The following is a 16,714-nucleotide window of genomic DNA, read 5'->3' on the forward strand; positions in this document are numbered from 1 at the left end:
TATTAAGATTTTTTAAGACTGCTACTGGTATAGGCTCAGTTCTGATGAAGCTCAGTCTGTTCACTCAGTCCCTCAAAGCACTGACTTCATGACATACCCAGACTAAAACTCAGCTATATATATATGTATATTTATTTTTTAAAGACAGAAAGCATTGTGAATGTTTACGTTTGGGCTATAAATACACGCATGTATTACCTTCGCTCTTGAGAAGTGATACAGCAAGGCAACAGTCAGTATAACACTCAGTAACAAGGACACTTGCTTGATTACCATGGGAGACCTGTAACTAATGCCTAGAGCACCTGAAATGCTTGCTACCACGACTGTTGGCTTAGGACAGACAAAGAAACAAGTTGTTTCTTCTCAAATGGCCAACCCTAAAAACGTGTGAACCATGTTCAAGTCCTCACCAGAAGCAGCCATAAGCCCTTTGAAGAATCTCAAAATGGCTAATGATAGAAGCAACAGAAGACTTCCTACCACAGAGTGATCGGGTAAAATAACTGTGAGACACTGTCTCAACTCTGCCAAGAAGCAGCTGTGATTCACAAACTATTCATACAAACAGTAAGAAATACTTAATTTGATTACTTGCCATAGATCAAAGGACAATTTTATTTGGTATGTCTGCCAGAATATAGATGTATGGAAAAGTATCTTTCCTAAAAAAGAGTTAATATTACTTAAAGAAAATCCACAAAAAGAAAAAAAAAAAGAGAGAGAAATGGAGGGTAACTGCATGAAAGGAAGAGCACAGAGATTATATTTTTCCTTATAAGATGAAGCCAGGGACATGTACAGATGAATGACATGTTGTAATACTCAGTGCTTCTATGGAAGTTTCCACGTCACAGTCTCTGGCTGCAGAGAAAATGTACTGCAGAAATATAACTCTTCACTTGTCATGTTCTTATAATCTTTCCTGCAGCTCTGCTATCAGCTGCTATTAAAAACTGGATGCAGGACTAGGTACATCTTTAGTATTACTCGGTGCGGGATTCTGTTCTGTGATGGCATACTCATATAGTAGCATTACAAGGCCTTGTGCTAAACAAGAGAATTTTTAGAATCTTTAGAAAAAAGAGGGATAATAAAAGTTAAGATCCAGTTTAAGGATGGTCTCCAGTTTCCAGACTACTGTAGAGAGCTGAAAGGCTGCCTGGCAAAATCCTCTGCCCCAAAAGGCGGGACAGGCAGTTCTGGAAATGTTCGAACAAATCCATGTATGATGAAAACAAACACTTTCAACAGCTATTGTAAAAACAAATAAGGACCTTCATTCTTGCATAAACTCAAAATAACAGAGTAAATGGGAAGCACTTTCTATCATATAAAAGCCGGAAATTTCTGTTAATGCAAAATGTTTTTTATGCATGATCATTCAGGAATTCTTTGGCAAATAACTTTGAAAACTACTTCTTATCCTTGCCAGAAAGTGCCTGAAGAAAGAAGCTAATAATGGAGGGGCTATAAACATGATTTTCAGACTGAATACAACCTTACGAACAATCTCAAGTTGCATGTACATTTCAAGTACATTACAAAAATGCACCAAATTTATAGCTATGAATGAACAAAATAAGCTAATGAAAAAAATAATATAAATTATTAAGATAGGGTAGAAGTTGCATTGTCTCTTTTAAGTATCCATCAGCTTTGGACATCAAAGTTAGCAGTCCTGTTTGAAAAAAAACAGAGTAGAAGTACCTGCTTTGGACTAGACTCAAGGAACAAAGTTAGCTGGTTAAAGTGGCCACCAAGAACGCTCTCCCAGTGAGCTGCAAGTTTCTAGTCAACTTCACACTTTAAGATGATAGTTTGCAGACTTTGCTGGTGTTTTATTTAGAGACATGAAGGTTGTGCCTAAGCTGTTAAATATCTGAAAGATGTATTAATATATATACATATAGTTAATAATATTATAAAAGAAGTGGCATACTATGCTATCTCAGATAACTAGTATTGAATAAACTCTTCCAGAAGCAATAAGGACATACAAAGGGTACCACTCTGTTTGGATTTATCAACTTGGATTTACACCACACACAGATCTCTGCATGTTTCATTCAGCTATGTATCAAGTGCCTTACTTTCCCCTATTACAAAACACTTCAGTTTATTTACAGTGTTTATTGTTTTAAAACTATTTTTAATAGTTTGTCAGCAATGATTATTTGATTACTTGTTACTGTAGCAGAAATTTAAATGACCCTGCTACAGAAAACAAAATCCATCAAAGAAAAATAACCTCTCCTCCCCCGACAGATTCAAAGAGTCAATATATGCAAAACCTACAGTCTGGTAAATCTTAGGAGTTATTTTTCAGTTAAAGTTTTTTTTTTTTTTTTTTTTTTTTAAACTCAGCTATTCTCAGTTGCTCAACATGCTCTTCATAGTAGCTCCTAGTAAACAAACCAACACATGTAAAACAGACGTGTAAGACAAGGGCTGCCAGAGTTTTCATCACATAATACCACCTACAAAATGGGAAATAACTCAAGACCACACAGCAAGGCTCAGGTCAGAGGCAACCGTAGGGCCCCACGCATGTCCCAGCTCTGTCCTCCTTTAGCTTTTTTGTGTTTTGGAGGTGGAGGTCTCATCTCAGCTCTGCAGGACTGTTTATACAATTCAATGCCCACTTTTCTACCACCTTTAAAAATGCATATTTGCATAGGGACATGCTCCTAGAATGACTTTCCAGCAAAGACCATGAAGTCCGTAAGAGCTGTTGTTACCTGGTGCTCTAAGCTCAGGCTGTGCTGAAGGCCTTGCCAGAACAAGCGGTTCAGCATCTTGGTTTGCTGAGAGCTCCGTGCTTCAGTACCTGAATTTTCCAACTCACCATGGCACATGATAAATAAACCCTTCAGCCACTGCCATCATGATAGTTGGTTACTATTACTGACAGCAAAAACAAGTAAGAAGTGCCTTTGCAGATCACATATGAGAGCCTTACAGACTGCTAGTGGTCTGCTGACAGCATCTGTGGATTGCCAGTGAAGAACTAGAAATTAAGATGCAGAGTTTTATATCTGTATTTTCTTTCTGTGCCTACAATCTGACTTTGAAGTGCAGCCCAGCATAGATGATACATGCCTGAGGTTGCTTCTTTCTTCAAAAACCCACAGGCTTTATAAAGAAGCAAATTACAACATTCAAATTTCCTCATTATATTTGATCGTGCATTTTCTTTTCTACCATGCAAACATCTAGAATAACAAACCATTACCAATTCTTACCTAAAATATAGATTTCTTTCAAATTGCCAAGTGAAGATTTTAGAATTTTGAGCGTGAGGCTTTTCTACAGAATTCTGATGCCATGGCCAGCCCTTGGCTGAAGACCTTTCTAATTCTAGCAAGTTATTCTAGTTCTAGCTTCCAAAGAGTTCTCAGTAGCACTATTCTACACAGCTTAGTGTCATTTGACTTCCTTTGAGCCTCGATGAACAACATGCACATTATTTTTTACTTTTTCTGTACTTCATATGGAGAATCACACTTTTTGGAGGAGAGGGAAAAAAAGCCCCCCCCAAACCCCAAAGTCTTCTAAAGCAAACTGCTGATAAGGAAAAAGCTATGCAATATAATTTTTTTCCATCTTATGTCAGGGCTAATCCCATTTGTGAATTATGCCACCTCAGTGACAGTCATTATCTTCTCTACTTATTCTGGAAAAATTTTGCCTAGAATTTTGAAATTTAAAATAAACAGTTTTTAAATTTACATTTATACAATTAGTTAAGCAAACCTAAAACTACTGCCTATTAGAACAGTCTTCTTTCTTAAGCCTTCAGTTCAGAACCAAAGTTGAAAATGTTAACTCTTCTCATTAACTGAATGCAATTAATGAAAATGGTAAAACTTCAAACATTTTAATTTGTAAAAAAACGATCCATCCCAGCAAAGTTACTTTAAAGATTTATCGCAGCCTTTGAAACAAGAAGTCTTACGTGTAGGATGTTAAATTTAATCCTTTCATTATCCTCCCTGTAAGGAAATTCCTACCACAATTTAAACCAAAAACTAAGAGATGACCAAACCACACAGATTTGACCAAGATCACAAAGTAGAGATTTGTTTACATCCAAGACAGCTCATGCAACAAAAAAGTAACTGAGTCTTTATATATCCCATGGCTAGACCTCATCTTCTCCAACTACATATGCTTTAAAGCAAGAGTTTTGCTACAGTTTTCAAAAGGACAGACTCTTTTCCTTTGCCACCATGGATTTTTAAATGCATAACAAGATTTTAAGTCTTCTGATAGCTTAAGAGGATTCGGGACCCAATCAGTTGTTGAAAACTATAGAAAAACATCAGGTACGAAATTAAAATTTTAATTTGATCCAACTTTTATCTTTAGAGAAAATAGTTTTAATTTTTGCATGTGCTTTATTTGGAACTGTTAATATAACAAAGCTTCCAAAACTGCACTACATTCTTTGTCTTGCATTTCAAAACAACAACAAAAAACAACAACAAACTTTGTACCAGCAAGTAACACTTAACTAGCTGGCATTAAAACTCAATGTATTTTTCTGATTCATCATTACGAATATATTGCAATTACTGAAAAAATCAATTACTTTTGTTGTTTAGTATTACTTAGGTTTAATGGTACTGTGTAGGTATTTAATTATTTACTGTAAAGTACATAGAGGACCATGTAATTTTTATTTTTATTCTTTCAACCTATCCTTTGCAGTTCTATATTCTCTATATAAATACACGGATTTCATTTTAGTTCCAGCGTTGCCAACTCCTACAACATTATTTTGCTCATGATTTCTGGTGCTTTTCTTTATATTCCAAATGTTAAAATCATGCATGACTTTCTTCTTTAACAATGTTCTAGTCCACAATGCTACAGAGAAAAACTTGAAAAAGTCAAAAAGATCATTGGCTTTGGGAAGCTTGAAGCCAGAAAAGAAATAAAATTTACTGTTGCAATATTTTCTTGAATATAATACTTCCAAGGCGCTAAGGCTTTTTAAAGAACCAGCTATTTCTTTGTGAATAGATTTAGAAACAATGTAATTGTTTTACCGATGCAAAAGCATAATTAAATGCTTCCTTAGAGTTTTCTGACAAATCCTTCAATTAATCCAGAACAGTATCTCAACTTTGACAACAAAAAACTTGCACCTTCTATTTTTTTTTTTTGCATATCTCACAGTTGTTTTCCAAGTACCATATAGCAGCAAAAGTAGATAACGATACCTTTTTTTATCCACTTTAAAATCTATGAGAAATAGTCATCTGTTCGGTAACAACAGCTTATATCTCATGTAATACTTATCTGTTTCATACAAAAATTTATATTCTCTGTTCACCAAAAACATGTTGGAAACTTACTGTGATTCATGAACTGTAATTTTAAAACACTACATGTTAAAGCCACTGTGTAGCACAAGTATTTTGCAGGAAGCAAACAGCAAAGAGATTATGGAGGAAACAGAAAGTGTAGAATTGAAGATACTTATCAGGACCTCCTCTAGAGCACACACTTTCCCTCAATTTTAATAAGGTTACTTTTTTTTTTTTTTTTTTTTTTTTTTTTTTACTGTTTCTTAACTTCATCCTCCAGAGGACAAATCCTTTGGATAACTGAATGAGCATAGCTGAAACCACAAAATGAACTAACAACCTCTGAAATATTTTTGAAGTCTTATTTTATTTTTTTCAAGTGAACTGATAACACTAAAAAAGTCTTGTAAATACTTTTGAAGGGATTCTAACAAAAGGATAAATCTCTTCTCAGACTTGTGACATAACATCAACAATAGCTGATGATGTGGCACAATTTTTTTTTTTACTGGCCAATCAGAAGAGGGGCTAAGGCTATTATTTTGCTTTGCCTTCCCACAAGGCTCCTCACCACAAAATATGGCTTAGAGACATCTTTTGTTCCTCCAGCTGTGTTAGGTTATTGCTCAGATGATTTCACCAGCACACTAAGTTGCTCCCCTCTACAACTTGAGCTTCCCAGACTTCCAAAGAGTAAGTTTTCTTGGTAAACAGGAACAAAAGAACCAATTGTGTTATTTTTGCAGTTAGGAGTGAGTCATGCATGTTATATAAGTTTTAGATTTCAGCTAGTAAACTGCTTGTAAATACAGTTACTAAGCTTTGATTTTTTTACAGATAGCAGACAATCATGCTTGTATGATTTTCTATTTTCTTTCAGCTTTGTAAGTATGCAGTTTGTCATGTTGTGTGCATCTGACTTGCTTCCCCCATTACCAAGTTTCAGCTGACATAATTCTTTGTTTTCAAGATAGTGGGTTCTTAGAAAAAAGTCACGAAGAAGGATTAGTATCTCAGTGCTGAGACGTGAACTGCAAGCTTGTAAGGGGATTAACATTCTACCAAATATGCACTCAGCTACAGCAAAGGTATAAAAACCCCACAAAATACAAGCTCCTCTCCCTCTGTAACACAAGAGACTTTGCAAGAGACTTTGATACCTATTACTTCTGATTGGACATGTGGTGATTATAGTTCTTCCCTTTACCTTGTCCACCTGACAACTGAATTGTGTGAATGCCTAAGCAAGCTTTTTCTTCAAACAGTGCAAGACTTTGCACAGTTATTCCTCCTGGTTTCTAAGGACTAATAATTTCTATTCTCAGGGCCACAATAATCACAAACTTTGTGACACCAAGCAGAAGTGCTGAGAGGCTAGAACCAGAAGATGAAGCTAAGTTTCTGGACAGGAAAACCAGGAGCAAGGGTCTAATAGGAATCACAACACAACCAAGAACATGAAACAGGCTGGAGGAACAGATTGCATCCGTTCAAGAAAAAAATCAAGTCACAATACTGACAGAATTTATATAGGTAGACACCAGCAGCTCTGACTGGGAGTTAGAAATACGGCATAAAGGTATTCTTCCAATATATACTGCCTTAAATCTCAAAAGCTATTAATTCCTCCTGAAGCACAGTATTGCTTCCCTGACCCAACAAGTGTCTGCACGGTTTGTCAGCACTGCGCATTTATATCATGCATGTAGGGGTGGGCTGGGTCTCACGTAGACATTCCTGCTACTTTTATTAGCTCAGATATGTCTGACAATGCTATGGGGATATGGAGACCCTGGCTTTGCCAAGGACCTACATACAGTGTGGTTCTCAACAACTGACTCTACCCAACCCTGTTTTTAAATTTAATGAGTTATTGATACTTCGTTAAAGGAGCATTACAATACAACTGATGCAAAGTCAGAAATTTGAGTTAGACAATACCACAATTGATAACAACCACCCATCGTTGCACACTATCTTGTATCCAACACAGGAGGATCAGGAGAAAATATGCAACTTCAGAGTTTTGTTACAACTTTTCTTAAGACTCCCTCTCTCCTTCAATTCATTGAATACATCATGCTTTGGGAATCAGCAGTATGAAACAGAAAATGAGCATCTGTGAATCTTGTCTCTTTGATATCATAGAAACGTCGTTTGGAAGTGATGTTTGGAGATAGCCTGCTGCTCAAAGTGTGTCCATCTCCAACACAACTTTTGTGCTGTGCAAGTTCCTAGTGAGAGAACTAACATTTTAAGTATCAGTTGTTTTCATCTTCAAATAATTTAATAAGGTTACACAGGTTTTTTCAAAGGTCTGAGAAATAAATATTCCATGGGAATTTCATCTGCACCCATTTAAAGCTGATTTCTAAGGTTGATGTTTAACCCGTTAAACTGGAAAGAACGCAGCATCTAAGATTTCTAATACAAACACCGGTCTGTACCATTTCACATGTGTTTCTTTTGCAACTTATTTTAATGTATGACAGAGAAGAATGAAGACTGGGATTATTTTTCCTGCTACTTCTCACAGATGTCATGGTACCCCTCAGTAAAAGACACAGCACAGGTAGAAAGTTCTTCCTTATGCAAATTCAAAGAAAACTTATGTTTACTTCAAGGCCACTATATTTATTTATGGCAGTTTCTTGGAAGATCTGAATTAAAATTGCTTTTGCTGCTGTGGTGGTTTTACCCTGCTGGATAGCTGAACTCCACCACAACCACTCTCACTTACCCTCCCCCCCCCCCCCCCCCCCCGCCCCGAGAAGAAGAGGGGGGGAAAAAGTATGCTGGAAAGGAAAAAGAAAAAAAAAAGCTCACAGGTTGTGATAAGGATAATTTAATTAAAGGGAAACAGAAAAGAGAAAAAGCAAGCAAAGGCTGTGCAGAAGCACAAAGAGAAATGTTATTCTCTACTGCCCATCAACAAGTGATGTTTGACCACATCCCAGGAAGCAGGGCCTCAATACATGTAGTGGTTGTTTGGGAAGATGGATGTCTTCATAATGAGAGACCTCCCCCCGCTTCTTCCCCTTTCCCACCTTTCATTGCTGAGTGTGACCTCGTATATGGCATATCCCTTCGGTGGGTTTAGGTCAGCTGCCCACCTCTTGCCCACCTCCAGCCTACTGGCTTTGGGGGGGGTTGGAGAGTGTCTTGCTGCTGTGTCAGCACTGCCCATTGGGAGACCAAACACGGGTGTGAAACCAGGGCTGTTCTAGCTGCAGGCGCAGACCACAGCACCGTATGGGCCTGCAGGGAGAGGCAACTCCATCCCAGCCAGACCCAGTACAGCTACTAGTGCCACTGACAGTGCTCCCAAGAAAATACATTATTCTGCTTATTTACATTAGTTTAATACTGCTGCTTCTTAAAACCGATAAGCTTGTATGTGATTTAGCTTACGATTATCTGGTAAACTTATTTTTTCCTTCTCATCAACAGAGTACAACATACAGTTCTAAATATGGGGATTCTGAGCCAGCTATCGATCATTTACCTCCTCTGGACTGCTATGGTCTTTTGTCAATACGAAGACTATGATTTTGGGGATGAATATGATGAGGAGCCGGATCATCAGCATTCCTATTATTTTAATCCAAGTCCACAAGCTGAAGTTCCCCGCTTTCCTACACCAGTCGAGTGTGCCAGAGAATGCTTTTGTCCACCAGCTTTTCCACTATCAATGTACTGTGATCACCGTAAACTTAAGATGATACCAAATATCCCTGCTCACATCCAACAACTCTACCTGCAAAACAATGATATTGAAGCTGTACCTGCAGGACCGTTCACTAATGTTACCATTTTAAGAGAAATTAATCTCAGCCACAACAAAATTAAGTTTCATATGATTGACCATGGTGTTTTTGCCAAACTGTCAAATTTAGTGCAGCTTCATTTACAGCATAATGAATTAGAAGAATTTCCATTCCCACTCCCAAGCTCTCTTGAGCGACTCCTCCTTGGTTTCAATAAGATTTCTCAGTTATCCGGAAATGCATTGGAAGGATTACCAAACATAACCATGCTTGACCTTTGCAATAACTTTCTTGATGACTCCGTACTCAAAGGAAAACGCTTTTCAGTCATGAAAAATTTAATGCAAATCAACTTATGCAACAATAAATTAGAGACTATGCCTCCTGATCTACCATCATCACTTATGTATCTCTCTCTTGAAAATAACTCGATTTCATATATTCCAGAAAACTATTTCAGCAGACTTCCAAAAATCATTGCTCTAAGAATGTCCCACAACAACCTGCAGAACATTCCATACAACACCTTTAATCTACCTAACCTTTTAGAACTTAATCTTGGACATAACAAATTGAAACAATTATTCTACATTCCAAGAAGTCTGCAGCATTTGTATATTGAAGACAATGACATTGAAAGTATGTTGATGTAATTCTTGAAAAGCAAAAAATGTAGTGGATTTTGGGGTTGGTTGTGAAGAGTGGGATCAGCATACTTTATCATCCAGAACTGAGCACTTTTAACCTAGATCAAACCCACCACTTTTGTTGTGTCCTTGGTTTTGAGGACCTGCCACTTTACAGCTCTCAGGTCACTTATAAACCAAGCACAGAATCCAGTAGTCAGCTAAATTTACATGTTTTTCAAGAGGTACTGTGATACTCCTCTTTGCAGACAGATGAGCTTGAGCCATTGGTGTTCTGAACTAATGAGTTCACATGGCCTTGACCCAAAGTTCATATACAATGTACCTCTCAGGAGCAAGTGGTTCTATGCAGCTTTTAGCTTACAGTGTAGAAAGAATATCAACCCATCATCTTCAAGCTGGAATGTAAACACATCCTTGGTTAGCTGGGACCTACCAATGGTAAACTAGAGGGGATTTCATTTTTCCACCTTTCCTATAATTTCAGTGCAGATATTTTGTAAATATTCTGTAATTTTTTTCATATAATTAGCTAAGATAACTTTGAAACTTGCTTCTGATAAGACAATTAATAAAAATCACATACAGGGAGAAGGAAACACAAAAATATTCCATTAATATAAACTAGTAATTACAGATTTTATATATATATACACACACACACATATTTTTTACCCCACAACCTTACGTTTTGCAAATTCCAAAAGAGTTATCACTGTAATTTAAAAAACTGATTAAAAACAAAGGACAACTTTGATAATATGCAAAACAAAAAATATTTTCCATTTTAAACTCCAAAATTTCAATTTTGTAATTGTTCTTAAATATAACTATTTTCTGTATTTTAATGAATATTTTTCTCTCTTACAGTGCTAAATGTTACTTTGATGTGTCCATCTATTGATCCAATGAACACCAAACAATTAACGTATATACGGGTGGACCAAAATAAGCTAACAACTCCAATGAGCACGTATGCCTTCTTCTGCTTCCCTCACATTAGAACCATTTATTATGGTGAACAAAACGGTAACGTCAACAAGTCAACTCAACTACGAACACCAGTGTTTCGCCGATTATTAACACCAGAAGAATACGATGAAACAGAAGATGATCATGAAACACATGATCAAGAAACTGAAGAAGATCGTGAAGAAGAAAACAACTACTTTTATCCTTACCTTCAGTGAAAACATCACTGTTAATGAGTATATATGGGAACTTTTGCTTACTTGTGGGGTACTTGTGTCCATTTCAGAACAGCTGGATAGTTTGGAGTATTTAAGATACATCTATATAAAATAGAGATACAGGATTTCAGTGTACATAAATATGCCATTACTGGTGTAGTAAAAACCATAATACGGGTAGCAAAGTACACTCATGTCAGCATTTAGTAGCAGCCTGATATATAACCTGAGTTAATGATGGACTCATCTGCCGGTTGGCAGTCTAAGCAGAAGAAAAGTGACCTGAAAAAAGTTTGTATGTTCTAAAGTGATTCAGCTTGCAAAGTGATTATATCAGTTCAACATCATGCTCAACAGGAACATGTGGATAATGGCAAAAATCCGTCCAGCTAGACATTCTACTATTATTCTACTATTTTGACAGCAGTAGAAAACAGACATAGAGAAAAATATATGGGGGTAAGATTACAAAAACACTTTCAGAAGGTTCCTGCACATCTTCCAGAAATACAGATGTTGTTTCTTTCAATATCTAGATGGACAGGAAACTCACAAACTTGGAGTTTCAAATCTTCTTAATATTTGTTTCCAGTGTTTTGCCAAGATATAATGCTTATTCCTGAGCTTGTACCTTGACTGTAACGAGTCTTTCAAAAAGGAGATTTTAGTTGTTTAATAATATAGGCAATGAACAACCTCTCTTCAGTGATCTTAGGATGTGCATTAATATAACTCTCAACCATCAGTATTTAAATTTTACCTATACTTTAGAAGGCATTAAAAATGTAACACTGTTTAATTAGAATTGCTCATCAACTAGAACAGGCACAAACAGTGGCATTCCAGACATTTTTAAGACCATCCCGCTGCATAGATAATACCAGTAAGATATATTCTGCTTCAAAGCAGAAAAAAATGCTTAAAGTAACCCACAGAAAAGTAATATATACTGTTTGAGCTACGGAAAGTTTTTTGTTATGTTATATACCTAGAAAGAGTTGCAAGTCAGTACACTACAGTATAGGATACTATTACAGGGCACTTTAGCCTTTTTTTTTTTTTTTTTTAACTTTTATTATTAGTATTAATTAACCCCCCCCCCTTGTTTTTTTTTTTTTTTAATTCAGCATTTCATTTCCTGATAAATCTTTGTTAGCAGTGAGGAAGAATCACCATTTTCACAAGAAAAACTAATGACTGCAATGAACTATATATCATACTCCTAATGTTACATTATACTTTAAGGAAACTAAAAATGCCATATAAAATTACAAGCAAATTTGTATTAGAATTTCTAAAGAGTTTGTCAGTTTTCTTTCTTATAAGATCAGTTATGTTTTGAAGACCTTCCTGGTATATTTTGGATTCTGATACAACAATTAATATACTAAAATGAAAAAAATCAGTCATGCACCTGTACCTTTAAATGGAGAGAAATTCCTCATAAGCTCATGAATATACCCCAGTCTTTAAAAACAACTGCTTGTGAAGATTTATACATACAAAATTTATTATATCATTATCAACTTGGAGTCTTATGTTATCTCACTTAAATCTTCTCTCTCTTCTACCCCTTTTTCTCTTCCATTTTACGAAAAGATATATTCATGGCAAAGTATTTTTATGGTAGCTACACAAATTTGTGAATATGCAGCTAGAACTCTGCAGAATTTACCTTCCTTTCTTAAAAAAAAAGTTTATTAACATTTATCACCTTCAAGAACCTCTGGCTTCCTTAAGAAAGGATATATAAATGTATTCATTACAGTATTTAAATGCTTTCAAAAAACTTATGTACATTATATACGCAAATTTAAATACATATATGTATAGTTTTATAGTTTTATTAATATAAACTTATAGTATATTATCCTTAGGGAATTGTTATAACTTTTCATCTCTTTCAGATTGTAAGTGTAAATGAATAGTGCACAAAATGCAAATCTAAATTAACAGACTTCTTTTGAAAGTCTTGCTCAACCTTAAAAAACACTATTCAAATATAATAGTATCATAAATCTTTTATCACAAACTTTCTGCTTAGCTTTATTTTTAAAGTAGCTTTAAAGACAGACTTTTGGTAACTAGTTGCATGTGTTTCTTGAAGTTTAAACATAAATCAAACCAATATAGCTCTAAAGTTTTCAGTAATTACTACATTAAATTCATTCACATAGAACATGAAAATTGTATTACAAGCAGAAGCATCATAATTCATATTTCATTCAATTAATATTATATCCTGTGTGGCAAATACAGTGCTATTTTTTAGAAAAGATTTCAGGATGGTCAGGGAACTAAAGGCTTGCTAGCCCTATGTCTATATTAGACAGATGAGAAGTTATCATGAAGTCCAGAATCAACTGATACCTAGATAAATACAGTTGACATTGGTATGAGTGGACATGGCATCTGTAAAAGGATGTTCTACCTTGCAAATCTCCTGGAGTTCATTGCAGGAATCATGAAGGGTGTGTACAAGAGAGATCCCGGTTCAAATTGCCTACCATTGATTTCTGAAGAGTTTTTGAGGAAATCAAGCTGCCAGATTGAGAGGTGACAGCACAGACAAAACCAAATAAAACATAGGGAAGATTAAAAGCATTGAAGTTCAACAGTCAGTTCTTGTTGTGGAGGGAGTCCACTTGCAGGAGTTTTGCAAAGGGCTGGTGCCCAACAAATTGGGGTGATCTGAGAGACAACACCAAAGATTGCTAAGAGACAATGAAGAATGACCTACTACCAGGATGCTAAAATAGCAAATGAAGTTCAACATCATTAAATGTAAAGTGATAGTTTTGTGAAAAGATAATATTAGCTTCACCTAAGAGCTAACAAATCATGACTTGAGTATCATCACTCAGGAGCAACACTTGGAAGTAACAATAGATGGTACCATGAAAACACTGGCTCTAGCACCAGACGCCATTATGCCACTGACCCAGACATTTAACATGCTACAGATTTCTGACCCCTTGAGTTACCCATAATCTTTACATATGGCATAATCAGCAGAGGATTAGAGAGAGATTATAAGGGCACCAAAGGTAAGGAATGGTTTCTATATAAACAATATTAAGTTGGCTGGGACTCGCCAGCTAAGAAAAGAGATGGCTAAGGGGAGATAAGAGATGTTTACAAGATTATGAGTTGCACAGACACCATAGGTCCAGGGATCAACTGCTCCAGTGCAGGAGCAAGGAGATATTAAAGAAAGCTGGCATGGGTCAGGTGTAAGCCAAGCAGAGAAAAAGAAGTTTGCAGGCAATGTGTAGTCAGCTTGTTAAACTGCGTGCCTAAGAACACAGTGAACACAGCAGCCATTTCACATGTGGTTTTAAGGGAAGACTGGATAAGTAACTGTATTTCTTGGAAGAGATTCACTGCAGGTTGTTGGGCAGAAAGCACAGTAGATGAAGAAGTGCTGAGCAGAAAATAGTTGGCGAATGGAAGAATATTTGTAGATGGGAGGAGACAAGAATGATATATGCTTGTCCTATTCTCAGTCTTCCCAAGGCACCTGCTTCTGGCTATTTTTGGAGACAGGACACTGTACGCTAACTTGTTTGGAACTCCATATCCAATCCTACATTCTCACTGTCTTTGACTGTGGTTAGCATGCTTCCATTGCTCCTCACTACTGCTATACACTTACTGCCTTAATATATTTGAATTTTAATTCACTTTAAGCACTATGTTTATATACCAAGGCATACCCAAGTTCATTAAATTTGGGAACAGCATGTCTGCAATGCTACATGTTGCAGTGCTCTGTAGCAGTCACCCATTCTGATTCAGGTACACAAAGCAGCCTAGCCACAGGAGTGTGGAGCTCTGTATAAGCCAAATTATACCACTAGAAAACCATACAAATTTTGGTGTCAAAATGTATTTGCTTGGTGCTTGCTCTGGTGTTTATTTTCAGAATATTATATGGTCTTTTTTCAGTAGGGAATAAATCCTTGCACTAAGAACTAAACATGCATTAAAACGTTACTTATTTTATCAGTGACGGTTGAACCTAACAAGTGTCAAACAGTCCGATTAGTTTATTTACAGCAGAGTCAGTAAATATAGAAACGAAGCCTGAGCTTGCTTATAGCATTGTCTCTGCATTAGCAACTAAGGAGTGGAACCATACAGCACAGTACTTGTGATGAAACCCTGAAACCCAACCTCTTTTTTTTTTTTTTTTTTTTTTTTGAGGTACAGGATGCTTACTTCAGAGTAGCCACTGATTAAAATTCTTTAACAGCTGCAGCACATCAGGTGCATCCCTGAGTATATACATGTTCTGGTTTGTTACATCCAGAAAGAATCAAGTTCACATAACTCAAAGTCCTCTGGGATATGACAACAAGCCTACAGCAAGTAGGGCTTATCAGAGGATTCACTTCAAAAAACGCACTCCTGATCCTAATTAAAATAACAGCAGAAACATCGCCAGAAAAACAATAACTGATAAACATGGACAAACTGTTCAGAACTGTGTCTTCCACGTCATACCTGTGTAAACAAGGATGGAACCTTCTTGAAATTTAAGCTAAGTATTATCAGCAGTATCTATAGTGCATAAGAATAAGCAAGGCAGTAGTAGAGCCTTACAGAACATTTTGATACCCACACAACCCTACAGGGAAAAACTCATGGGTTTCTGGAAAACAGTTATGACTAAGCTTTAGTTCACAGAATTAAAGTTCTCAAAACTACAACATAACTGACAGACTTTTTCACTACATCTATACCACAAGATGTAATTATTGTGAAAAATCAAAATAAAAGAGAAATAACAATAGTTTAACCCAACCATTTATATTTCTTCCTTTAGTCTCAAAATAATAGGAACTTACTTTATCTTTTTCTGACTGTTGCTTTTTAATGCTTGTAAACCTTAATTTTTCAGATATTTACTTTAGTATTCTGATAAATTACATGGATTAGGACAAAAACTCCTTTATAGCCAACAGATGGTTTACATTTCAAGCTTTCTGACTTCTTTGAACATATTCACATTCCACTCTTTCAATATGAATCAATTTCCTTCTTAGTTTCTGAACTTGATCATTGCAAGCAATAAACATAGGAATTTCCTATTTGAAAAAAAAAAAAAGCAAACATACATTTTTTTAAATTAAGAAATTATTCACCAAAAGAGAATTTAAGGATTTCAATAATTTTCAATTTTCATAATTCTTTGCATAAATTCAGCATCCACAAAGAAAAAATAAATTAACTAGCCTTCCCCTATTATAATGTACATGAGAAAGCAAAAATAGATAAATATGAAGACTAACCATAAATACAAAGACTATAGTAGGTACTATGAATAAGGTAAGGAAAACATGACAGGAACATAAAACTAAAAATAGGTGTCAGCCCAGTGAGTCTTGGAGCCTCGTCTCTTTTGTCCCTGTAGATGTAGCAATGGCTACAAAAAAATGATATTGTTATATGTAAGCCACATCAATTCTGGAAGGAATTCTAAGCAATTTCAATAAATTGAAGCAGATTGGTTTTCATTCAGGATGTAACTGATGATAAACAGGCAATGTTCAAGAGATTATAACTTCAATATATTCACCCATGGGTCTGGGTGAATAGCAGACAGTACTATTACTCTAGTTATCATTTGTATTTGTTAACAATAGTTTGATTTCTGATTACTATCATGCATGATTTTTAAGATGTGCTTTATTAATGTAAGACATAGTAACTGATACAAGGAGTCTGTTTCTCTTCCAGAAACGGAAATGCAAGGAATAAAGGTAGTGTCTTCAGCTTTAAAAAATTCTGAT

At 35.8% G+C, this 16,714-nt stretch overlaps 2 protein-coding genes across 7 annotated transcripts in view; one reads left to right on the plus strand and one right to left on the minus strand.

Annotated features, from left to right (window-relative positions):
• The window catches only part of CENPP (centromere protein P), a 138,043-nt gene that overhangs the window by 85,192 nt on the left and 36,137 nt on the right, over positions 1–16,714 (minus strand). For 3 of the 4 annotated variants that reach the window (XM_050712885.1, XM_050712888.1, XM_050712886.1), the window contains exon 7: positions 10,962–11,021. The exons of the other annotated variant lie outside the window; for it this stretch is intronic. In XM_050712885.1, coding sequence (XP_050568842.1) covers positions 10,962–11,021 — 60 coding nt within the window. The remainder of the gene's footprint in view (positions 1–10,961; positions 11,022–16,714) is intronic. 4 annotated transcript variants of the gene reach the window in all.
• Positions 5,880–11,824, plus strand: OMD (osteomodulin). Of its 3 annotated transcripts, none has more exons than XM_035558441.1 (3): positions 5,880–6,008; positions 8,766–9,721; positions 10,600–11,824. In XM_035558441.1, the coding sequence occupies exons 2-3, from the start codon at positions 8,788–8,790 to the stop codon at positions 10,917–10,919; spliced, it is 1,254 nt and encodes a 417-aa protein (XP_035414334.1). In that variant the 5' UTR covers positions 5,880–6,008; positions 8,766–8,787; the 3' UTR covers positions 10,920–11,824. The 3 variants fall into 3 exon arrangements, with proteins under 3 accessions (XP_035414334.1, XP_035414333.1, XP_035414335.1); XM_035558440.1 differs by lacking the exon at positions 5,880–6,008 and adding an exon at positions 6,808–6,894 and having other exon boundaries at positions 10,600–10,954; XM_035558442.1 differs by lacking the exon at positions 5,880–6,008 and adding an exon at positions 7,810–7,887 and having other exon boundaries at positions 10,600–10,954.

The sequence above is a fragment of the Cygnus atratus genome, chromosome 10 (genome assembly GCF_013377495.2).
Source record: "Cygnus atratus isolate AKBS03 ecotype Queensland, Australia chromosome 10, CAtr_DNAZoo_HiC_assembly, whole genome shotgun sequence".
NCBI classification, from domain to species: Eukaryota; Metazoa; Chordata; class Aves; order Anseriformes; family Anatidae; genus Cygnus; species Cygnus atratus.

What these genes read in the sequence shown, in the direction of transcription:
- OMD (XM_035558441.1), top strand. Translation starts at nt 8,788, where the DNA reads ATGGGGATTCTGAGCCAGCTATCGATCATTTACCTCCTCTGGACTGCT. An exon ending in TGAAGACAATGACATTGAAA is followed by an intron (nt 9,722 to 10,599) that starts GTATGTTGATGT and finishes TCTCTCTTACAG; the next exon opens with TGCTAAATGTTACTTTGATG.